The 26,549-nt window shown below is 43.6% G+C and overlaps 1 protein-coding gene across 12 annotated transcripts in view; it reads left to right on the top strand.

Moving 5' to 3' along the window:
- The window catches only part of METTL25 (methyltransferase like 25), a 115,405-nt gene extending 89,347 nt beyond the window's left edge, over positions 1-26,058 (top strand). For 2 of the 12 annotated variants that reach the window (XR_015058989.1, XR_015058991.1), the window contains exons 11-13: positions 1,679-1,774; positions 5,606-6,365; positions 13,324-13,384. Coding sequence is in view for 6 of the 12 variants with exons in the window: in XM_085884191.1 (XP_085740317.1) it covers positions 1,679-1,774; positions 13,324-13,408; positions 25,997-26,043 (228 nt within the window). In the remaining 6 variants the exon portion in view is untranslated. The other 10 variants (XR_015058983.1, XR_015058990.1, XM_085884191.1 and 7 more) reach the window with 10 other exon arrangements.
- The last annotated feature ends 491 nt before the right edge of the window (positions 26,059-26,549 follow it).

Genomic DNA, 26,549 nt, shown 5'->3' with positions numbered 1-26,549 from the left:
ATATCGTTTTTGGCCCTATCTCTCAATAGTAAAGAATCACTTAAAAAATTCTAGTAGTCAGATCCGGATCTGGATCTTCACCAATATTTAATCAGTTTGTCTGTGTCACACACCCTTTTTTGAGATATCCCGCACACAAACAAACAGAAAGGGGTGAAAACAAAACCTCCTTCACCTTCGGTGATGGAAGTAATTAATAAACGGTTGTTATGAATAGTTAGTGTTCACATTTGGCTCAAATGGCTGAGTTTCTGTGTTGTGATCTTGTAATTTCAGGTTCAAATCCTGACTGCTGGGGTGGCAATGCCAACCATGTGTATCCCTTGCCATGAGACTGTTCCAACATTACCTACTCTTCTGCTAAGGAATATACGTTGGATTGCATTGGATGAAAGGGAAAGTATTCCAGGAAAACTAAATGTGTCATAAGTCGGTTGACCACCTTTCTCCTTCAGACAATTTATCTCTTTGTCCCTTTTTGAATAATAAGCCTCACAGGAAGACCAGGTGAAATAAAATCTTCCAAGCGTTATTATCCCTCAATGGACTTAATCCGAAAATGGGTGCTTATGGATTTGGTCTCGATTTTCATGTCCATGCAGGAATGTGTGCGTCCACAACCATATCTCGGACATGTATGGACCGATTTTAATCGTACTTGGCACAAAGACAACAAAGGATGGTGCACATAGGCACATCAATTTGTTTAGCGATGCGATCAAAGATGGCCGACTGGTGGCCATTTTAGTTGTAAAAAAACCAAAAAAACACGATGTTGAACACGTCCTCAACCATTTGTCAGACATACATTTACCGATGTTGTTCAAACCTGGCACACAGAAAATGAATGATGGCTTACATATGCACGTCAAATTTTTCTAGATCAAATCCAAGATGGCCGACTGGTGGCCATTTTGTTACATAAACATGTCCCCAAACATTTCCTGAACATGCATCGTCAGATTTTGTTCATACTTGGCCCAAACACAGTGCATGATGGCATACATGTGTCCCTCATTTTATTTTGCTCTCTGATCAAAGATGGCCGACTGGTAGACTGGTGGCCATTTTAGTTGAAACAAAAAACCCGGTATTGAACTAATCATCAACCTTTTCTTGGACATGCCTTTACCGATCTTGTTATATCTGCGTGTTGCTGATTACTTTTCGCAGAAGCCCTCTTTCACAGTGAGTGCTTTACTGACTTTATTAAGCTATTACTGTTCCATGAGAACATTTTTCTTGTTATAGCATTATTATTATTATTTGCAAAAGAGTGAATCAAAGAGCTCTCATTTAACAAACGATTGAAGAAACATCATTCAACTGTGTTCTGCCTGTCAGTTGTCATTACTTACAAACACGTGCAAAATCCCACGCTGTGTTGCTTTGAATTTTGTCTCATTAAGAGGATCAGCAAGGGACCACGCACCAAGAGATCTTGCAATGTAACCATTCATTCTAACTTGATGCTTTCCTAAAATTGAAATAGAACAGGAGGAAACTAGCAAATAAATATTAATGCGATCCATAATTAGGTGAAACGGTCTTTTATATTCTTGGTTTCAATGTGTAACGCAACATGGTTCGAAAATTGAGGCCATTGCAAATTAACGCAAATTTGAAGTGTCACCAACTGACATGTCAAAGTACATTTTGTTTTTCATTTATCTTACAGCTGCTTTGCCTGGGAAAACAACTTTTAAAGTCATTGACACCAATTTCCCGACCAATTTGCATGCTCAGAAGTGAAGACAAGACAATCATATCAAAGGTTCTGCACACTTTACACCAGCTCTCTCACAGTGTTTGCAGTTGTTCAGATTGTGATGATGAAATTGCAGGAGGTATGCAAACAATTTCTCGAGAAAAGTATTCAGAACTGTATAAAAGCATTCCATGACAAGATCGCTCCTGAAATGTTGCGAATTTGCACTTCATTGAAATGATATTCGTACACGCAAATGAATGTTGAGAGAAAGTATCATTAAGTTTATAGAGGGATGAGGAGGTGGGGGAGAGGAGAGGATCAACGACTCAATTAAGGCCTAAACGCCATCCAGACAATTTTGCTCGGTTAGACATATAATGCTTGTATTAAAGATACTATGCATGTGTGCAGTAAGTTTAGTTAAAGGCTGAAGCTCTTGTAATTTGGCCTGTTTGTTTGTGTGCCGATGGAAGATGGCATTGTAAGGCGTGTGTAATCATGTTCTCTCTTGTCCGGAACTAGGCCAGCCCAGGTGAGTGAGGATGCTCTTGGATTGTGCTGAGCGCATTGGCTGGTATGAGTAACCATTCTGGGATTCAGGTTTTCTTGGGAAAGAAGGGTGCAGTTATTTGGGTGGAAAGTCATGATTAGCCGGAATAGCCGACAGCCCCATGCTGGGTGCCAGGACAGGGAGACTATGAGGACTGCCAAAAGTATTATGGACATCGATTGTTGAAGGTAGTGGCATTCTGCTCGGACCCTCACCCCTGGAGAAGTCCATATATGGTGAATGGATGCGAGCAAGCTCTGTCTATCCCTGTCATGCTATCTCCAGTTCTAGTGTGCTGGTTTGTTGGAACTCTCTCTGGTCGCTTCGTTCGCTGCTGACAAATGAGTTCACCCTGCCACTGGATCTTCCTGCTTCCTGCTGGGTGCTACAACATCCCCATTACTCATTTATCGAGTTCTTTGTTCATGGGGAATGGACATTTAACTCTGCCACCATATAAAATAAGTAGACCTGTAATTGCTGAAGGTTTGTGCTTTTATGTGATTGTCTTACACTGGGGATTTGTGCTGTTTTTGGATGTCTTTTTCTGGTTTTGTATTTATTTAATAAACCACTCAACACCTGAAGAATTCCATCAGCATGTTGTCTTTTCCAGTCTTGTCACATAAACAAATGGACTTGCATGAGTATCCATCCATCCATTGGGACCATACTCCGTGCAGAGCATCAGTGCTGTCGAAGCAGTCTCCTGGGCTATTGGGCACAATCCTGGATGGGTCGCCAGTCTGATGCAAGATGTATGAGTATCCCTAGAGGATTCAATTGTGTTAATCCCAGTTTGGCCACCGGTGTGATATTAGATGATGTTCTCCTCACCGTTGATTTGTGAATACAAAGTGGTGAATGGTGAATTGGTGAATGGACCTTAGGGGAAACCCATCCCCCCTCTCTCCAGGATGTGGGTGCAAATGTCAATCATCGACGAACTCTGCTCCAGCCAATGGGAGCTCGAGGTGAAGATGATGAGCCAACCAATGGGCGTTCGGATTAACTGTGACGTCATTACTGTTGAACCAATGAGTGTCTACCTTATGGAGACTTGCATATATAAGCACACGCCTTCACTTCCTCTTTCACTTCCTGCGAGCTTACCCTGAAGAGTGCAGCATGAAAAGCTTCGGTCACTATTATGTCCTGTTTGTTTGTTTGTTTGTATCTATATTGAAGTTCTGTAGTACCAAACATCTATATTTATATATACTAGGTGCGGGCCCGTAGGTGTGTGCCAGTATGTGCAGCTTCGTTCCTTCGCTCTCGTAAACGACGACTGGATTGGGGCATTTTTTCAATTAGATCGGACCAACCGTATCATAAATGGCCATAACTTGGGAAACATACTCAGGTCCCCAGCGTCAATTGTGATGTCATATCAAACTAAGAACAAGAGGAATTGTGATTCCCCCTCTCTCTCGCCCCCCTCTCTACCCCCAAGTCTCGCCCCTCCTCTCTCCCCCCCTCCTCTCTTGAATTGTGACATCCCCTCTCTCTCACCCCCCTCTCTTGCCCCGCTCCTCTCTCCCCCCCCTCTTTCTGTAAATGTATTCACAAATGTCTACCAAGCACAACAATTAATTCAAACCTTGGGGAAAAAACAGCTTTCAAACCCTTGGGAAACAGCTGTTTCCCTTGGGAAAATTCAAACCTTGGGATTAATGAATAATTTGAACAATTAATTCAAACTTTGGGAAAAAAACAGCTTTCAAACCTTGGGAAACACTTGGGAAACAGCTGAAATGGATGAAGAACTATATCAAACCTTGAAAAGGCACATACTCAGGTCCCCAGCGTTGATTGTGACGTCATAAGAAATGAAGAAGAAGAAGAATTGTGACGTCAATCGTGCAAAATAAATAAATAATAAATAAATATCAATTGTGACGTCATTCGTGATGTCATAGCACCGTGTCCTGTCATTGGTTGACAGATATTGGTCATTATTGGTTGACAGACAATATATAGGTCGTTATTGGTTGACAGACATTGGTCATTACTGGTCATCTTTTTATTACTGCCAATTATTGTGCTATTATTATTATTATTATTAATATGCTGTTATCATTATTCTGAGATATCTTTGGGAAAAAAATGGCATGATAAGGTGGAACGACACTTCAGCTGCGATATATACACCTTTCCAACACTGAAAAAAGCAATAAAATGGCTGTAACTTGGGAACCGCTCGTCTGATTAATATCAAACCTCGAAAAGGCACATCCGCGGGTCCCCAGCAATATTCCTGGCAAGTTTCAATCAGATCGGACCGGCGGTTGTCGAGAAACGGCAGTCACAGACAGACAGACAGACACACACACACAGAGATTGCTGGAATTATATATATATATATATATATATATATATATATATATATATATATATATATATATATATATATATATATATATATATATATATATATATATATATATATATATATATATATATATATATTGTCGCGTCAGAAAGTCCGTTAACATGGTCTGAGCCGAAGGTCGAAAAACCTGTGCGGATTCTGAAACTATCTTATAGTTACTGTTAATTTAATTGTTCTTCACCATTTGCAAAACCCCAAGGATCACTCCAATTCAAGCTGAACATGGAAGTGGAATGCGCACGAAAGGCAAATGGCGGGAAATGTTTCATGCAATTAAAATGTTTATTTACAAAACAAATAGTGACACGGCGACAAACAAGACAACAAAACCCGGACAGATCTGGCACACGAGGACAGACAAATGAGGAAGGTGACATGCGAAAACCCGAAATTATGTACAACAGGAAATAAACTGGTAATAGGCATCCACAACCATCCTGACCATGTGGTGGAACACCGGCCGAGAATCTCACTTTCCTTTCTTCCTCCCTCACCATTCAACCTTTGTTCACTTTTAGATTTGTTTTCTCTGTAACCGCTTGAGCGATTGATACCAAACTTTTGACATTGGAGAGACTACTGGTGAAGATTAAAAAAAACAAAAAAACAGTTACATTATGATTGGATGTATTGTTACGAATTTGGAAGCTTACTGCACACAACATCCAGGTCCGACAGATTGTGATGAATTGAAGGACGTGACGCGTGATCACATGTCGTGTGGCTCGCACACGGGACATATAAAACCGAGATTCTGCGCGGTCGGTGGGATTGTCCCTGGGGCATTGTCATTTACGGCGGTGGTTCACTTGGTGCTCGTTGAATGGTAAGAATTGAGAGTATAACGGACTCCGTGCCAATTGCTGATTTATTTTGCGGTGATCGACTGCACATGTATACCTTGCTGCACATGTATTCCTTGCTGCACATGTATTCCCTGATGTGTCTGTAGAAGCGGCTTCAATCAAGTGAAATAAAGCCTACACTTCGAAGGTTTTTCCCTCGCATTCATTTCAATTTATTTCACTTGATCCCTTCGGCTCCCTCAACCGACGATGGACAAGATCTACAAGCCGGAGAGGTTCGATGCAGACCCAAACGCTACTGACTCGGAAATGAAATGGTCGCATTGGTTCCATTCCTTCTCACACTATCTGACCATTATTGAAGAGGGAGCCGACAAATTGGCCGCCCTTGTAAACCATGTCTCGCCCAGTGTATTCAGGCTCTTCTCGGAGTGTGACACCTACGACGCAGTGATCGACATGCTGCGGGCGCTCTACGTGAAGCGCAAGAACGAGGTATACATACGACATCTCAACACACGCAGGCAAGCAGCTGGGGAGACAATCGATCAGTTCCTGCAAGCTCTGAGGCAGTTGGGCAAAGACTGCAGTTTCCGGGCTGTAACCGCCGAGGAACACCGAGATGAAGCGACCAGAGAGGCGTTCATCCAAGGGCTCAGGTCAGCCCCCATTCGGCAACGCTTACTGGAGAAAGCACAACCCACTCTTGAAATGGTAGCTGACCAGGCCCGAGCTATGGATATGGCTCAGCAGCAATCTGAGTCATATGGGACACCGGTGTTGCTAATGAACGCTGCTACGGCGGAAACTCAAGGAACCCCCCGGGGCACCTCTGACACTGAGGATGGAGATAAACCCGAGGAATCGGATACCCAGACCTCGACAAACTCCTCAGCAACTACTTCGGTTGGTAAATGCTTCTTTTGTGGTTATAAAATACACCACCGCAACAAATGCCCCGCCAGGGATGCCACATGCATGAATTGTGACAAGAAAGGGCATTATGCCAGGGTATGCAAATCTATTCTTAGAAGAAATAAACCCACTTCTGCGGCTCTCTACTCACAAAAGAAAGTAACAGCAGCTTCACCGGGGAATCTATCCAAAGTTATTATCAACGTACGAATTAACGGGCATATGGCTGAGGCTCTGATTGATGCCGGTAGCTCTGAAAGTTTCGTCAACAGCTCGCTAGTGAAGGGCAGGAAATGGAAGATCCACCCGACAGACAATACGGTATGCATGGCCTCCACATCACTACAGTCCCGCGTACGAGGGTACTGCAATGTTGAGTTGGACGTAAAAGGGTACACGCATTGGGATGTAAGGGTACTGGTGCTTTGTGATTTATGCGCAGATGTAATTCTGGGTCATAATGTCCTCAAGCAGCACACGAGCGTCGAAATACCCTTTGGAGGAAGCAAACCTCGTCTAATTCTAAATGGTCTGACCACGCAGAGGTATCGTCCCCCCTGCTGTTTGCTAACTTGTCGCCGGACTGTAAACCGATAGCGATCAAATCGCGACGATATACCACTGCCGATATGAACTTCATCACTTTTGAGACCAAGCGATTACTGGAAGAAGGTATTATAGAACCGAGCGATTCGCCATGGCGCGTGCAGGTGTTGGTGACCACCAACCAGAACCATAAGAAACGAATGGTTGTCGATTACTCTCAAACGGTCAATCGCTTCACCCAACTCGATGCCTACCCTTTGCCACGCATAGACGAGATGGTCGAACGCGTGGCCAATTACAAAATATTCAGCACCATCGATTTGCGAAGCGCCTATCATCAAATTCGCATTTGAGAGGAAGACAAACCTTACACCGCGTTCCAGGCAGGTAGATGCCTCTACCAATTCAGGAGCATTCCGTTGGGTGTCACCAATGGAGTAGCTTGCTTCCAACGAGTTATGGACGACATCATCTCGGATGAAAACCTCAAAGACACTTTTGTTTACGTGGACAATGTCACGGTGTGCGGTAAGGATCGGGGGGAACATGATACGAATCTGGACAGATTCTTGAGCATTGCTAGAAAATATAATCTGACCCTCAACTACGAGAAATGCGTATTCTCGGCAAGGTCAATTAATCTTCTCGGCTACATGATAGCCGACGGCACGATAAAGCCCGATCCTGAACGATTGCACCCACTCCGTGAGCTACCCCCACCTCAGGACCTGCAGACAATGCGTCGGGTGATCGGGATGTTCGCTTACTCCGCTAGATGGATCCCCCAATACTCCAAGAAAATACATCCCCTAGTGCATTGCAAAAACTTCCCACCAGATACCGCTGTTGTAAAAGCTTTCCACAGCCTCAAAGATGATATCAGTAATTCCGTGGTATTATCGATCGACAGCTCGGTGCCGTTCGTGGTGGAAACGGACGCTTCCAATCACGCGATCGCCGCGACGCTCAATCAGCCCGGCCGACCCGTCGCGTTCTTCTCGAGAACTCTCTCAGGAAGCGAGCAGAGACACTTGGCGATAGAGAAGGAAGCGTACGCTATTGTTGAAACCCTATGTAAATGGAGGCATTATTTACTGGGCAATCACTTCACACTTGTCACGGACCAGCGATCCGTTGCCTTCATGTTTGATGGGAAAAATAATGGGAAAATTAAGAACGAGAAAATAATGAGATGACGGATAGATCTATCTTGTTATAGTTACGACATTGTTTATCGGCCCGGGAGGGAAAACCCTGCTGCAGACACCTTCTCTCGGGTCTACTGTTCGGCGACAATCAGTCGGGCTTTGCAAGACCTTCATGGGTCTCTGTGCCACCCAGGGGTAACCAGAATGGCACATTTCGTGCGCAGACAAAACCTTCCCTATTCTATCGAAGATATTAAACAAATGAATGCTTCATGCCCTGTATGTGCTGAACTAAAACCCAGATTCTATGGCGCGGCATCTGGCAGATTGATCAAGGCCACTTCTCCCTTCGAGAGACTAAATATCGACTTCAAAGGGCCCCTGCCGACCGAGACAGACAACAGATACATATTCACTGTTGTTGATGAATACTCAAGGTTCCCTTTCGCATTTCCGTGCTCGGATATGACCTCGGGCACTGTCGTGAAATGTCTGTCTGACCTCTTCGCTATGTTTGGGAAACCTTCGTACATACATTCAGACAGAGGGCCGTGTTTCATGTCGGCCGGGCTAAAACAGTTCCTATTTGAGCACGGCATAGCAACTAGTCGAACGACGGGTTACAACCCACAGGGTAATGGGCAGGTGGAACGGTATAATGGAGTCATTTGGAAAGCCGTAACCCTGGCGCTGAAATCGAGAGGACTGGGCCCCGAGCGGTGGGAGGTTACCCTACTCGACGCTCTGAATTCCATACGCTCTTTGCTCTGTATGTCCACCAATGCTACTCCTCACGAACAAATGTTTACTCACCAACGACGTTATGTTGACGGCCAATCGGTGCCCAACTGGCTAACCTATCCCGGAACAGTGTTCATGAAGCGCCCGGTACGACAAAGCAAGTATGAACCAATGGTGGAGGAGGTCGAACTCATCAATGCTAATCCAGAGTATGCTCATGTTAGACTTCCTGATGGCAGGGAGACCACTGTGTCGGTTCGCCATCTGGCTCCCGCAGGTACTCCTCCTGCAGGTACTCCTCCATCTGGTACTCCTCCCTCTGACATTCCCTCCCCAGGTGTTTCCCCCCCAGGAACTCCACCCGGGAATGGTGGCGACGGAGCTGCCGCGTTCCACCCGAGAGCGATCGAGGAGTCATCCCTGGCACGAGTCGAGGCTCCCCAAGAGGATCGGAAGCCTCCCTCAAGTGAAACCACCATTTACTCCCGGAGAGGTCGACGGATAAAACCCCCTCACCGACTCGATCTGTAAAGGGGATTATCGGCATCCCTCGATGGCACCTTACCATGCTCCCATAACTCAAAATAATCCTCACTGCTTGGAATGTATGCTTCTGTAGTTTAAATAGTTCGCGCTGCTTGAAATGTATACTCCTATAGTGTTGAAGTAATCATGGTGCGTTAGTTGAGCCTCTAGTTACATTTTAAAGACGGGGAGAATGTGATGAATTGAAGGATGTGACGCGTGATCACGCCACGGTGCGTATTGGGGATTAGGAAGGCCGTTGCTGCCGTAATTATGCATTTGGACCGACAGACCTCGGTGACTATCCGCACGGTAACAGCTCGTTCCGCTCGAGGCTTGCCGAGGGTGTGGTTCCCCGGTAGTTGGACTGCGTGGGTATTTAGGTTTATTGAAGTTCTCAATTAACCCTTTTTTTTTTTGTATACCTTGGTCGAGGCTCGTATGAGAGCTAACACACAACTCACAGCAAGGAGGCATGAGACAAGAGGGGCGGGAGTGGAAGGGACAAAACAGTGGGGAACAGACACATTAGGTGAACTGTGGAAGGGAGAGGGATGGGGATGGGATGGGGAACATGGCGAAGAGAAGATGGACATCTTCTCCATGTCCATCCTATGTGGGGTAGGATGGACATCCTACCCCACGCCATCGAAGTATTGGCGACCACGGTCCTTTAAGTGACCTGTCGGCTTTGGAGTTATCCGGGGTGACACCCTATAAATTTGGGGTGTTCGGTGGAGCGGACTCTACTGCTCCATCTAGCATTCATCCTCGCCACCGAGACCTGGCCCCACAACAGTATAATATGGCCGGCATTCCAAAAAGGCTGTTTTCTGCAGCCATGGGTTGCAGGTTGTTTTACGTAGCAGGAACCCTTCTTGCCTCACTTTTCTTGTTTTTTTATATGTGATCAATATTTTTTCACCTTTATTCGCTTTTAAATTTAAGCCTGGTGTTGGCTTAGTGGTTAGGGTGGCGGCTTGGGATCCCAGGGTCCTGAGTTCAAGCCCCGTTGGCTGCTGAATTAACACCAGGGGGTTGACTCAGCCTGTCATCCATCTGAGGTCGGCGAAGTGAGTACCAGTGTACTGGTCCCGGTGTATGCCCCGGTTAGAATAGGTATACCATATCCCTGTGTGTCGTAAGAGGCGACCAGGGTTGGCGTCAGGAAGGGCATCCGGCCATAAAACATTGCCTCAAGAAAAAGCCTAACCCCTGCACAGCAGGGAAAAATGGCTGTAAAAACGGTCATCATTCGCTTTTAAATTTGTTTTCTCTGTAACCACTTGAGCAAATGAAACAAAACTTTCATCATAAGAGCGCCTACTCATGGAGAATTTTTTTTTTAAACAAAGTTACATCATGATTGGATGGAAAAATGCAGCTGGCATTGCAAAAAGTAGGGTTTCTGTGGGCATGGGTTGCAGGGTGTTTCACACATCAGGAATAAGTGGCCTCGATCTCGCTTCACTCGGCCTCCTTTTTTTGCCTTTAAAGAAATTCTTCCTCCATTGCCCTTCTACCGCTCCAGCATCCCTGAAAGTTGCTGCAGTACAGGGTGAAGTGTGGCTCAGGGCAAGCAGGAAAGCTGGAGTGATGCAGTCTGGAGGTGAGGAATTTTATCAAAGCGACACCCACATCTCTCCAGAAGTCCTTCCTGTTTGGAAGATGAAGCAGAGGGAGGGATGAGATCGATCTTGCTCCCTTGAAGGCCCAATTCCAACTGAACCATGCGCATGTGCTGACACGGCCATTTTCACCTCCGGGGCTGCCCTCATGCCTGGCAGTTCCCTCTCATTGGCCACCTTCTAATGTGGGCGGCACCTTTGCTCAGGCCAACTTCTGAGGGCTATACACTTTATGCTCCCTGGGGCTTTTTCAGATACCCACCCTATGGTCTTTTCAACTTAACCTCCAATGGTCTCTTCCACTGCCACCTCTGTGGTATCTACAAAACTGCATCTCATGGACTGCACCATACTGCACCCCATGTTCTTTACTGCACTCTCCCTCATCATATTCACTACGCTACAGAACTTCATGAGCTCAACTTCACTGCCCCCCTTTCCATCGTTCGCTCTTCTACAACACCAGTCCCCATGGGCTCCACCTCCCTCTCCATGGGCAACCCACTGCCCTCCCCAGGCTCTGTGCTGTCATGTATGGACTTTACCATTCCTACTATGGGTTCCACACTGCCATTTTTGCTTTCTCCCAAGGGTTCTATCTAATTTCCCACCATGGTGTGTACTTCATTCTTTATGGGGTCCACACTTTCCTTACTTTCCTGTCTACTCCCTCTGCTCCATCCTTCATCATAGGGGTGGGGAGATGTGGGTTTCCAACCTATTCCTCCCCATGGAGGCTTTGCCGAGTTTTTTTTTTTTTTCATCCTGTGGTGTTACTCTATTTCTCCTCATCAGGCCCATTCCGTCCTCTCACCATGGTGCTGTATCCCCCACCACCATTTTACCCACACCAGCCCTGGTGCTGGTCTTAACATCCACTGCCATTCTCTCCTGCCTGGCTGTCATTTGCCACTGGTCAGCCACTATTTTATTTTGTTTGGCCCCAAACTCAGCCCTTATTTTCTGCTAATTGGCTCTGCAGGCCTTGAGCTCGGCTGCCATTTTGGCTGCCATGTTCTCCCAAAGTCCCGGAACATGGCCTGGAAACCTAAGGTCCTGGAACATTATTTTCAGGCTGAGGTTGAGGCCAACTGGAGACCATAGCCCACTGCTGCTGCTCTGGGAGCTCTGATTCTGCGAGGGTGGTTTGCATTGTGTCATCTCACTGCCCCTCTACCTCCATGTCTGGATGTCACTGCAACATCTACAAAAACAATCCTCACCATTATTTGTCATGAACACCCTCCATAGCATTTCGTTATTTTTTTTTTTTTAAAGAAAGCACAAATTAATCCTAAATGATCGATTCATGAAATTTATTTTGCGCCAAAAGTCACTTAATTTAGAATACAATTAAAATTTTCATCCAAGACACAAATTGAATTCAAATTTTAATGAGCGGAATGATCCCCCTCACTAACTACCAGTTGTAACAGGACTGGCTCCGTATTGGGTAGATCACGTCCCACTCGAGGTAAACCTCCGCAGAATGCTCGAGCGAGAGGCGCACCTGCACACACATGGAGAAGCCGTGACGTGGGGGGTGTTCCTTTTATTAGTTTAATTCGCATGCTTATATTTATAATGGCTAATTTACTCACGCTGGAGTTATAGTTGCACTCCAAGAACCACGGCAATGTGCGTAAAAAAAGGATGGGTTTAATAAAGATGAGGGTGGGACACAATGTGCAATAAATCAATGGGAGGATATAGTCAAACCCAACAGGACTGCTTAACTCGACACAAACACTTCAACATCTATCCAGAAACAACACTACCTGGGGACCAGAAGGGAAATGATTTCCCTTCGATGTTCAACCAAATCATAGCTCGTGTCTTTCCCCCCCCCCCGCCCCCACCGCATCATGTGACTATGAAGAGCATCATCAAATTACATCTGTCGAGGAGAAATCACTCGTCAAACCTCAATGAATGCAAAATAAATTCAATGTCCAAAACAAAATATCCGTCAATAAAACAGCAGATCATTTAAACCGGCATTCCCGACCACACAATCGATCCAGAACAAAGGACCCAACTCCCAAGGCCAAACCACATGCCTACAGCAGTGCCCGGAACCATCATGTAAGGGATAACTATGTGATTCTATTTACTGTCACATCAGGCATGGGCTTTTGAAAGAGATTGCACAAGGTGTATAAATTACATGAAAGTAAAGGACTATACTACACAGAAGACAAATAATTGAGGACATGGAATTTAATCTCAGTGTTTTAGGCTTATTTGATGATGGTGGAGATTGGGTTCTCTCTGGTGTTGTGCTGATTGTTCTTCAAAGTGCCAGCGGCAAAATGAGTTTATTATGATAATGTAAAATTGAGTGCTATCTTGTCATTTCAGTTATGTGTGGAATTGAAAAAGTTCTTTGAACGAGACGCTCACAATACAAGACACGCTGACATTATTTTTCATTGCACAAATATGTGTAAGTTGAAGGAAATTATACAAAGGAAATTTTTTTTTTGATACAAATATTGATTTATCTTGGTCTATGGTGAGCATGTTGATTTTTTTTGGGGGGGAACTTTTTGAATAATCCCCACTCCTCCATTTCCCCCATATATGATCTTTTTGTGGATGTGATTTATATTTTGGTGACTTCTTGTGTTGATGGACTGGCTGAAGAGGTTTCTTCTCTTTAATATATTTGTGGAAGAGTTTCTCCACCTGTATGAAATGAGGCATTGTATGTTGAGTTGTTCAGCTGGGCTTTCAAAGTGTTTGTAATGCCAGGCACCTTTAATTATATTTAACTCACCTGATAACAAAGAAGAAGGAGAGATAAAATTAAACATGCTTTACTGCCAACATGAAAAGACAAAAGGCCAGAAAACTTCAAGCACAGAAATGGGAGCATTTCTCCAATAATGAGCTGCACATGATTCAACAAACACAAATCTCACATGTCTCTAATCAGAGCATTTAGGTCGTAGTGGAATCAAATTATAATCAAAATTGTGTTTCCTTTAAAATATGGTTTATGAGCTTCCTCATTGGATCCATTTCCATATGTTGGAGTCATTTGGAACCTAATGAATGGATCGTAGGCAAGCTGTCATCCTCATCACGAATGAATCGAACAGATGGAACATGTGGCTTCACTTAGCACAACTTGTATGGCTATTCTTAGGTCCATAAGTGTTATAAAGTTATTAACAACCTGTATTAAGTTATCGCAAGACTCAGGAGACATGGGAAAGCCAATATAAATGGAGAAACAAATATTGGGTGAAAATAAAAAAAATGTTCAATAAATTTACAAACATTGACTCAGCAATTCGGTCACAGAGATTCAGCCCTCGCATTAATGATGTGACCGCAAAAACGTATTCAGTTATTTTGCTAATTTAATGTGCACAGAAGAACAAGCTCAAATGAGCTAAGATCCTCGTCCTCTTAATGATGACGTCATAAAAACGAATATGACATTGTGATGTATCAGGTTTGCGATAAATTATCTGTGCTAATGCCCGGCTTGATTCCCGCAAACAAAATTCAAACGGCTTGCCTAGTTTCGGAGATAATGGTGGTGTTTCGGAGAGGTGATTTCCATTAGCGGTGATATTATGACGTCAACTTTTTTTTCTCGGAAGAATTTCCAAAATCGGAGATGCTTACTGCCTGTGCGTCGGCTTTCTGCATATACATGGCAAGTTTCACGAAGATCCGATGAAAACTCTGGGTTGTGAAACAAAAAAATGTCAAAAAATAGGAATTATGTCATAAAAATTGATATGACGTCATAGTGATGTATCATATGCGCGGTAATTCATCTCTGCGAATGCTCTGTTCGATTCCCGCAAGCAGAATTCAAAAAGCTTGCCTAGTTTTGGAGATAATTTTTTTAGGCGATTTCCATTAGCGGAGATATTTTGACGTCATAACTATTTTTCTAGGAGGAATTTTCACAATCCGAGATGGTTACTGTCTGCGCAGGGTATTTTTTACATATATACGCCAAGTTTCAGGAAGTTTCGATGAAAACTGTAGGCTGTGAAACAAAAAAGTCCACAAGAAGAAGATGAAGAACCACAACGTGAGTAAGACTTAGAGATCCTCCATGAGGATCTAAAAAGGCAAGAGAGATTTAGCCCAAGGAATCTCATTCTGATGCTAAGAATACACAAAAATGACTCAACATTCACACCATTATTTTCTACTGATTTAGGCCAACTCCACTTTTGGATTATTGACTTCCTCCAGTCTCGTAGCCAAAGTGTAGCTCTCAACAGAATCCTTTATTCTCTTCTCCCTATCAAGGCGAGGGTGCCGTGAGGCAGTGTCTTAGGCCCCATCCTATTCCTGATATTCATCAATGATCTCTTTAATTCTCTGGAAAATCCTCTTTATCTATTTGCTGAAAACTCCATCCTCTGCTGTGATACCCTTCATCATTCTGACAGACAAGCAGCAGTCTCTTCCCTCTCCTCAGAACTTGACAAATCACAAACTGGTCAAACACTTGGAATATGTCCTTTAACCCTGAGAAATCCTACACACTCACTCTTCTCTTCTCTTCGCTCTCTGAAAAAAAAATCGAAATCCAAACCCTCCAATCTACTTTCTCAACAACCCTCTAGAAGAAGTTTCAGTCACTCAAACTCTTGGGTCTCCACTCTCAGCCATGATTTCTCTTGGGCAAGCCACATTTCAAAGTTGGCCCCCTGTAGATGCTTCAGCATAATCATGAGAAAAGATCTCAATAATGTCAATATGGGTGTCTTGAACTTTATTCTTCTCTCAATACAGCGCTTGCACACCGTAAGGAAGTTGCGAATTCCTACTGAAACCGTAGAAACTATTACGGTGCAAACGAAATACCAATAGTTAGAACAATGTCACATTATCTGATATACCTCGATAGTTCAACTTTCCAATTGAGAGAGACATATAGCATGATACATAAACTTACAAGCACATCGTTCGGTCCCAGAAACATGGGGGCTGAGGAGAGAATCAAAACTAAATAATACAAAAACTTGATATAAAAAAAAGACCTTTGAAACCTCATGAAACTTTGTTCCATAAATGCCCGACATATTTGTGCATTGAATTATAATGAAGAAATACCTTGTTACCTCTTTATGCTGGGTTCTAAAACCGAGTTTGGCCGTGCCGACATTACGCGGCTCTTCTTCCGTTCGACCGACTTTCTAACATGGTCCAAATAATCACACACGTACATTGCAAGGTATTCCAATGCATGGCTCTGGGCTGGAGAAACACATCTTGTGGTAACAAGGTGTTCAAACTAAAGTATATTGATACAAATCAGTGGTAATATACAGCACTATTTCCTGATTACATGTGTACACAAACTTCTGAGTTGCGATGCGGTCCTCCCCCAAAACACCGCTGTATAACCAGAAGTGCATCAGAAACAAATCAAGATGCCAGTTGATTCAATGAAACATTACCAGATGCAGTACAAAGAAAATGAAAATATATTATATAATGAAGCTATATTTAACAACTACTAGCGGCAAATATAATTACGCGATGTTGTCATTTTTTACCACCAAAGCCAGATGCCAACCGGGCATCCTCCGTCGTGCAAAGTCCTTTCTTGGCACACCTGAGATCCTATCAACCAACGACGTTTTCTTCCACAACTTGATGGAATATTGCTCTCCCCTCTGGGCTCGCACTGCTGCCTCAAAACTTCCTCAGCTTCATGCCATGGAAAACAAGGCTTCCAAGATCACTGGAATCTCTCGCGATGAAGCTGAGTCTATGATCCAAGCCATCATCGACAGGTCGGTGGTCTCTGTATTCTTCCACCTCCTTTCTGGTCTTGCACCCTCTGCCCTCTACGTGCTTTCCCACCCCCACTCACCCTCCCCCGCCCCGGCCTTCCAGGTATTTGCAGGACGCACGTGGTCCACAAGCACGTGGTCTATAGTAACCCCCCCTCTTGGTGAAACTGCCAAAAATACAGAAACATTGCTCATCTCAACTCATTTGTTCCTTTGTTTTTTTTCCTGCTTGTGGAACCAACTTCCACATTCTCTTCAATCTCATTCTTCCCTCCTGTTCTTCAAGATAGCTGTTCTCCACCATCTCAAATCATCCCCCACCCAAAACCATTGATCGTTTCTGCAACAGCATTGACCAATGCACACATCTCTGGCTCAAGTGGAAGTGATGCTTCATTTATTGATCCACATAAGGAAGACTATGTATATTCCGTTACACCTTCCTTCTTAATGAAGAGTAAGATCATACATTGTCAAAGTGTTGTCAACTGAACAATCAGCATCCACAAAGCTTTAGCAACATGTTAAATGACTTATTGGCTTGCAGTGCCACCAGAAACCAAGTTTGAGTGAAAGTTTAACCAACTTTGTATGTCAGGTATATCAGTACAAGTCTGCAATGGTCATCAACACCGGTTTATAAGACGTTTATGGATTTAACAAACAAAATCTTTATACTTCTGAGGCTTAACAATCTCACGTCCTCTTCTAGTATGCTGCACGGTTTGGACGCATGTGTGTTTCAGTGTGCGTGCAGTCGTGTGTGTAATGTTCTCTCACAGGTGTAGCTGGTTGTTGCACACCCGCTCCACTGTTCATGTTTTCATGAGTGGTGTTGCTCGTATTGCTCATCGCAGCAGGTTCTTGCTCACGAGGGGTCATGAGAACTAGTGGTGGCTCATTTGTTCTCAACAGATGATATCTGTTCCTGCGTAAACCACTCCTGATGCCGTTGTCAACCCAGTATGATCTGGGGTGCCAATCCACTTTGGTAACGATGGCTGGCTGCCAGGTGTTCTTCCTCCTGATGCGAACAGTGTCACCCGGCTGCAGGTTAGCCAGTGATCATGCCGATCTGTCATGACAGACTCTCTGTTTCAGCTTCTGTTGCATCAACTGTGTTCTGGGATTTACTATTGCTGGTTTGAGCAGCTACTTGTGATTGTTGGTTTTCTTGATGTGATTGATGTGTTTCTTGATGTGATTCTTGATGGTTTGGATAAAACATTCACTTTAGCCATTGGACTGGGCAAATCCAGGACTGGATGTCGACTGTCTGATTCCCAAGTTTCGTGTGAACCGCCTGAACTCATGGCTGTCAAACGGAATATTGTCACTCATGAGCTCTTCTGGAATGCCATAACATGTGATGACGTCCTTCATTTTAGTGACTCGTATGCAAGCGATACCAGCACAGCGTTCCGTGATAGTCTACTGGTATGGCGATGGTGATGGATTCCGACCTGTATTGATTTCCAAAACTCATCTCGTTTTTAAACAAAATAATTTTTAATATAAGTTGAAGTTAGAAGTAAAATATCCGTTCTCATCATGGGGGGGAAAAAGCCCCGTGTGGGAATACTTTGAAAAATTACCATGTGTCAATGATGTATAAATCATATATGAATACGTAATGGATCATTGGACCATTGTGTATTTTTGGAACCTGCAGAAAAAATTGATTATTATATTTATTATTAATAATATCTATATACTGGTGTGACCCAACCTGAATATCGATATCGAAAAAAATCGATATCGACGGATCCTACCGTTGGCGTTTTCCCTCTTCTCCTTCTACTCTTCCTTTTTTCAAGTTGCATCTGATCCCTTCTGTGTTCTATATCTTCTATGAGACTTGACTTTGTACACAAAAAGAAAAGAAAAAAAGGTGTTTGAATAAGCATGGAAAGAGGAAGAGTATGAGGAACTAGGATAGTTGGTGTAAGACAATGTCAGTAAGTACAGCTGTAAACTTCCTAAAGTCCCTACTTCAGTCATTCATTTGTTTGCAACACCTGACTGGTGGTTGCATCAATTCTGAGAGTGATTACTTTTTTATGAAAGATACTGTCAAATATTTAATGTCCATCAGTAACCAATCCTCACCTGTGTGTTCCCAGCTTAAGTTGCCATTCAACAAGAAGCACCTTCATTGATGTAATGCCCTGCCTGCAAAATAGTAGTGTGAGAGTTTATAGTTTGGCCGATAAATTAATATAGACTGGATAGCTCAAATGTGATTGTATTACCTCTGAGTTCTCCTTCCAATGCAATCTGTATCAAACACTAGGAAACTCCAAGCTGCTACCCTGAGCAAAATAACCTTTGAACCCAGCCGGATTATTTCTCACCAACAGAAAATTTAATTGACCTTGTAAGGCTGAGACAGAAACTTGAGCAAACTGCCTCAAAAAATCGTTTTAAAACAAATAAAAGATGATGCACACTGAAAAGCAGCATGGCTTACAGAGCAAGTAGTTTGTGAATAAAGGAAGTGATTTACTAAGCCTTGCAGCTGATAACCCCCGATCCCAGTAGATATCCACAGCTATAACCATAGCTTGTATTTTCACTGTTTCACTCTTCACAGTCAATAGAGATCTCTGGCACCCCTGGTATTTGTGGATTTCAGTTTTTACTGTCAACTGCTAACATTTTCAAGACTGATTTTACCTATTTTAAGTGTCCTAGGTCCAAATGTACAAAAATTTATCTTCAGTGCCGAGAGAAAGTCCAGACCCCTTCCCAAATTTTCACATTTTGTTACCTTACAGCTTAAAATTTAACTGCATTAAATCAGACTTTTTTCCATCTTTATTTACATATCATAACCCACAACTTCCAAGTGAAAAACAAATTCTACAGATTTCAGAAAATTAATTAAAAATACAAAACTAGACTAGAAGGGCACTCGGTAGAGCGCACACCTCCACCATGCTGATTACTTCATGTTTTGTATCCCACTGATAGGCTGGATCTGGATTCGGACCTGAACTAAAATCTAATCGGCTTGATCTGGTCACCGAACAAACTCATTCACCAAGTTTCGTTTATCCTCAACGGTGAAGAATCACTTAAAAAATTATCGGATCTGGATTCAGATCTTCACCAAAATGGAATTTCTTCCTTCTAACATACCCAACTGGCCTGCCAAGTTTCGTCCGAATCCGTCCACAACTTTTTGAGATATGGTGCTACATGTCATTTTAGTCCGATCACTCGGTGGTGAAAAATCACTTTAGAATTATCAGATCCAGATCTGGATTCGTATCGACGTGAAAATCTAACAATTTCATTCTTTTCACATACCCATGCTCTGCACAAAATTTCGTCCAAATCCATCCACAACTTTTTGAGATATTTTGTTTACAAACAAACAAACAAACAGACAGGGATGAAAACAACCTCCATCAACCTTTGGTGGCGCAGGGAAATATCTTGGTTGGATAAGTTTCTTCTTGCTTCCTGACCATACAGGCCAGACTTGTGGAGTGCTTGGGATATTGTTGTCACATACATACAGTGACCAGACTTTGCCATAAAGGCATGTAACTCTTTCAAAGTTGCCATTGACCTCTTGGTGGCCTCTCTGATCAGTCTCATTGCTTTTTCATCCAGCTTGACGGGACGGCCTGATCTAGGCAGGTTCTTGTTGATACCATATGTCTTCCACTTCGTAATGATTGGCTCCAAGGGATATTCAAGGCCTTTGAATTGTTTTTTTTTTATACCCATCCCCTGATCTGTGCCTTTCCACAACTTTATTCCAGAGGTCTTTTGAAAGCTCCTTGGGTCTCATGTTGAGTCTTTGCAGTGAAAAACATTACCCAGCAGAGGAACAGCTGATTTTATTCTGAAATAATCAGCATCACTACAATTTAACACAGGTGGAGGTGGAGGCCAATTAACTTGGTGTGTGATTTTGAAAGTGATTGGTTACATCTGAGCGAATTTACGATTGCTTTTGTAAGGGGGGTGGACACTTATCCAATCAAGATATTCTAGTGTTGTATTTTAAATTAATTTTCTGAAATTTGTCGCATTTGTTTTTCAGTTGGTGTTGTGGGTTATGATGTGTAAATTATGGTGGAAAAAAAAATCTGATTTAATTCCAGGCTATGAGGCAACAAAAGGTGAAGATTTTGAAAGGGGGGTGTCGACTTTATTTTGGCACTTTATGTACAAAGTATAAAAAAACATGAGTTGTAAATTGGAGTAAAATTTTCTTCTATAAATACAATTGATTATCTGACCAACAAAACCTTACTCACTGCTTAACACTCTATCCGTGAAGACGAGGAAAATACTGTTACGGTTCTAGGAACCGTATGCATTCCAACATACAGCTGACCAAAAGTTAGTTATGCCGTTAAGTACATGTGTAGACAGATTCCCTCCGTGTTTAGTGAGAAATCGAAGGGGTGCGTTGCGATGTTTTATTTAGTTAGGGTAATAAATCTTTATATCCCATCCCCCATCACGATCCACTGTCCACCTGTTGTATCCGAAGGCCCGTTGGCCAGCGCAAAAGCTTTCTGTTGTGGCTTCTTCTTGATGAGTCCAGACATGGGTGGAAAGGGGGGGGGTTCTCCTGGAATGGCTGAAACCCCTCCCAGAAAGGGCTGACCCATGGAGGCCCTGTCCAATAAGGGTGGACAGTGGCGTCTGCTTCACCAAGGCCCCTCCCCGCTGAGAGAGATCTATAAATTACGAAGCGATCCTCAGCGTCGAGTCCTTGGCTGGGAGATAAATTACGGCACCATCCTGAGAGGGTAGAGAGAGAATTCTGTGTGGGTCGGCCGTGTTAGCCGGAGTCTGAGGTTGGAGAGAAACGGCGTCGGAGCAAGACAGTGGTTGGAGTGAGACGGTTGGAGTCGCGGGTTGCCAAAGAAAGGAGGGTCGTGACGCAGAGGGTTTGACCGCGTCTCACCTCGGCAGCCCGTCTGTTGTGCTGATTTGGGGCGCCTGATCTTGACCGGGTCTCTCGTGGGTCCTGTCAGCGACCCTGATTCCCATCTCGGACTCCGCTCTGCTCCATGCGGGCTCCTTCGTGGACAAGGTCTCCGCGTGTCCAATGTGCAGGTACCCGAAAAGAACTCTGACCTCAGCTCACCTCCCTCTCTGGCTGCGGGGGTCCTTGGCAATACACCTGGGTTTATTTTTGTCTGAGTGTGTGGCACCGTCTTTAAGTAGAACTGTTTAAGTGTTTGATCATTGTAAATCTTGCCTGTATATCCCGCGATAAGTCTGGTCTGAGTCCTTTTGTAAGTTGATTGTAAATAAACCATGATTATAAATGTTCCGAGTTCGTTTTCGTCTTTTCCTTCATTGGTCCAGCATGGTTCGGATCTGAGTTTTTTGCCGGGTTTTTATACCTGATAATCTGTTCATCCTAGCCGGTACGTTCTTGGCTGGTCCGCTCGGCTGCATCCGAACCATAAAGGTAGTTGGTTGAGTGATCCGGTTCGGGCAAGACGTACCGAGGGCGTGGTTCCCCGGTAGACGATACCGCGTGGTTAATTCGGTAAATTGGTTCGAGACAAAAAGACCCTATGCTACGCGGTGGAGGTATTGGCGTCCACGGTCGATTAAGCGACCCGCAGCCTCACGGAATTATCTGTGAGCGATGGCCTACAATTCCGGGAGCCTGGTGGGAGACAACGTAACTTCCCCCACATAGCGGTCGCTCTCACCACCGGTCCTCGGCCCACAACAATACCATCAATACAATACTTTCTCAACAATTTATGGTCACAGCCTGAATTTAAAATGGAATAAATTATAAATTTTTGTCACCAATCTAAACAAAATATCCCAAAATGGCAAAGTGAAAACATGTTTTTCGAAAGTTTTACAGATTAGTTGAAAATGAAAATCTGAAATTGAAAATGAAATGTATTCAACCCCTTTGCTATGACACTCCAAATTGAACTCGGGTGCATCCAATTTCCTTTGATCATCCTTGAGATGTCTCTACATCTTGATTGGAGTCCACCTGCGGCCAATTCAATTGATTGGACATTATTTATAAAGGAACACACCTTTCGATAAGGTCCCACAGTTGACAGTGCATGTCAGAGCAGAAATTCCACCACGAAGTCCAAGGAACTGTCAATAGAACTCCGAGATGGAATTGTGAGGAGTCATAGATCTGGGGAAGGGTATAAAACAATTTCTAGATGGTGAAAGTTCTCAAGAGCACTAAGCTCCATCATTAGGAAAAGAAAAGAGTATGGAACTACTCAGACTCTTCCTTTTGCTGGCTGTCAGACCAAACTGAGCAAATGGGCAAGAAGTACCTTGGTTAGGGAGGTGAACAAGAACCCAAAGACCACTGACAGAACTGCAGAGTTCCTTGGCTGAGATGGGAGAACCAGCATCAGTCTCTGACAGACATCAGTCTCTGCAACACTTCACAAATCTCGGCTTTATGGAGAGTGGCCAGATGGAAACTACTCCTGAGAAAAAGGAACATGACAGCATGCCTTGAGTTTGCAAAAAGGCACGTGAAAGTCTCTGAGAACATGCGACAAAAGATTGTGTTCTGATGAGACGAAAACTGAACTCTTTGGCTGAATGCAAAGCGCTACATCTGGTGGAAACCGAGCACAGTTCATCACCCATCTAACACCATCCCCACTATGAAGCATGATGGTGGTAGCATCATGCTATGGGGATGCTTTTCAGTAGCAGGGATGGGAGACTTTTATAAGGATAGAGGGAACAATGAATGGAGACTAATACAAGCAAATCCTTGAGGAGAACCTGCTCAGAGTGTAAAAGACCTCAGACAGTGGTAAAGATTTACATTCCAACAGGACAATGACCCAAAGCATACAGCCAACGCAGCACTGGAATGGCTCCAGAACAAGAATGTGAAAGTCCTTGAGTGGCCCAGGCAAACCCCAGACTTGAATCGCATTGAGAATCTGTGGAAGGACTTGAAGATTGCTGTTCACTGGTGCTCCCCATCCAACTTGACAGAGCTTGGGCAAATCTGCAAGGAAGAATGGGAGAAAATTCCCAAATCCAGATGTACAAAGCCGATACAAACATATCCAAGAACACTCAAAGCTGTAATCCCTGCCAAAGACACTTCAACAAAGTATTGACTCAGGGGGTTGAATATTTATTGATGCAAGATATTTAAGCTTTTAATTTTTAATTAACCTGTAAACATTTCAAAAAACATGTTTTCTCTGTCATTTTAGGGTATTTTGTATAGATCGGTGGCAATAATTTTAAATTAAATCCATTTTAAATTCAGGCTGGAACACAACGAAATGTGACGAAAGTCGAGGGGTGTGAATGCTTTCTGAAGGCACTGTAGATGTGCACTCAAATATAGGTTCGAGACTGGAAAATACTTCAATCAAAAGCAAGAGGATGTTGTGGCATTCTTATAAATAAAAAAGAAACCTCAAATGAGTAGTAAAATTAAATTTAAGATGATAGACAAGGAATTGGGACGAAAGATTAACATTGCTGTTAATGCTACTTTTCTTCTGTTTCATAAGGGAGAAAGAGTGAAATATGGAGCACAAATGGACTTTTAAACTCGTAACAAACGAAAAGAGTACCAATCCCCAGTGACGGGAAAGGTTTAAGTTAATCTATGAATTTAAATTATTTCATAGACTTTAAAATGGTTAATCGTGTTGCACTCTTAGTTTTACAACAGAACCAAAGCTCTGAGCCACTTATACTGCCCACTGTAAAAATGGTGGTGCAACATCAGGCAGTGAAGGTTGAATTTGTCTTAAAAGAGGGGAAAATATCCTGCTTATGAAATAAAATTTGGCATCAACATTCATGCCTGTGCTCCCGTAATTTCAGAAAGCTAATATTGAGCTTTTCAAATGCAGCGAGGAAAGCAGCTGCCATAAATGGGAGACAGACATCACCTTTCACAATGTATAATAGATGGAGTTCCCTTCCAAGGAACTTCAACACAGAAAAAGACCATTTGGCCAATCAAGCATGCACAATGATTGCCAACATATGACATTTTTTCTTGCATACAAAGTCAAGGTTTGTGGAAGAGAGAGGATACTGAATGGATCAGGATACAATCGGACAAAAGAAACAATATAGAGTGGGGTGGGGACACCAACAGTGGAGTTAAAGGAACAAAATAGGAGACAAGGTATGGGATGGATACAGAAGAAAATACTCTCTTTATATCTCTCTATCTCTCTCTCTCTCTCTCTCTCTCTCTCTCTCTCTCTCTCTCTCTCTCTCTCTCTCTCTCTCTCTCTCTCTCTCTCTCTCTCTCTCTCTCTCTCTCTCTCTCTCTCTCTCTCTCTCTCTCTCTCTCTCTCTCTCTCTCTCTCTCTCTCTCTCTCTCTCTCTCTCTCTCTCTCTCTCTCTCTCTCTCTCTCTCTCTCTCTCTCTCTCTCTCTCTCTCTCTCTCTCTCTCTCTCTCTCTCTCTCTCTCTCTCTCTCTCTCTCTCTCTCTCTCTCTCTCTCTCTCTCTCTCTCTCTCTCTCTCTTTTCTTTCTCTCTCTTTTCTCTCTCTCTTTCTTTCTCTCTCTTTCTTTATTTCTCTCTCTCTCTCTCTCTCTCTCTCTCTCTCTCTCTCTCTCTCTCTCTCTCTCTCTCTCTCTCTCTCTCTCTCTCTCTCTCTCTCTCTCTCTCTCTCTCTCTCTCTCTCTCTCTCTCTCTCTCTCTCTCTCTCTCTCTCTCTCTCTCTCTCTCTCTCTCTCTCTCTCTCTCTCTCTCTCTCTCTCTCTCTCTCTCTTTCTTTCTTTCTTTCTTTCTTTCTCTCTCTTTCTCTTTCTCTCTCTTTCTCTTTCTCTCTTTCTCTCTCTCTCTCTTTCTCTCTCTCTTTCTCTCTCTCTTTCTCTCTCTCTTTCTCTCTCTCTTTCTCTCTCTCTTTCTCTCTCTCTCTCTTTCTTTCTCTCTCTCTCTCTTTCTTTCTCTCTCTCCATGCTCTATCCTTTTGAGTGGACCCTCTAACTCTCAACTCCACCGAAAATTAAATTTAAGTTTATTTTGGACCCCTTTGAAGTCTAATATTAAACATCATTGTTATGTTTATGGGGTAGATGGAGGAATTTCATAGCAAAGGTAGGATTGTATAGTGCAGCATGGTCTGTGGTCGAGCAGGAGACATTTCGATGTAAATTAGGTAGGGAAAACTGTCTGCGTAACTTGTTACATGTCACAGCATGCGTGGCAGCACTGTGTTAATTGAACAGGGATTTAGGCTAATTTCTCCCAGTATGTGATTGCGCCCTGTGACCCCTTCCTAGGTTTTTGCATTTACAAGACTGGCGATAAAAATGAATTATGTCCTTAGAACAACAACAATCAAGCCGAACGTTCCAGGCAGACAAAAACACCACCCCCAGGAATGACACCGAGAAAACCATGCCCCTGGGGTGGGTGATGGATGGGTGTGTCGTCGGAAGAATCAGAGACGAGAATAGAGAGTGAGTGTGTGAAGTACATGATTGGAGGCAAAAAGGATCTAGCTTGCGGGCTTCCCCTCGACACGGTGAAGAAGGCTGCACAATTCCCATGTCCGTGCTGGGGCGAATTTGTTCGCGTACTGGAGCAAAACACGAACCATTGACTGTTTGACTCAGTGTATGTTTCTCAGGAGGGAAGAAGAGCATGTCTCATGGCCTTTCACGGGGCCTCAGAAATTATCTCGTCGTATGGTCGAGGATGAAGGTGGGCGATCGTTTTGAATGGACTTGGCGCAAGAGAGGAACGAACGGTCGGCAAGTTCAAACGTGTAAAGAAGCTGCATGGCGCTTTCTGAGCCCTAGCGTTTAACACCGCCACATGAATACCTCACGT

Source organism: Eptatretus burgeri, chromosome 6, assembly GCF_056783735.1.
Source record: "Eptatretus burgeri isolate ZD-2024b chromosome 6, Ebu_testis_v1, whole genome shotgun sequence".
In the NCBI taxonomy this organism is placed as follows: Eukaryota; Metazoa; Chordata; class Myxini; order Myxiniformes; family Myxinidae; genus Eptatretus; species Eptatretus burgeri.
The sequence above is the reverse complement of the archived record's forward strand: the minus strand, read 5'-3'. Positions and strand labels throughout refer to the sequence as shown.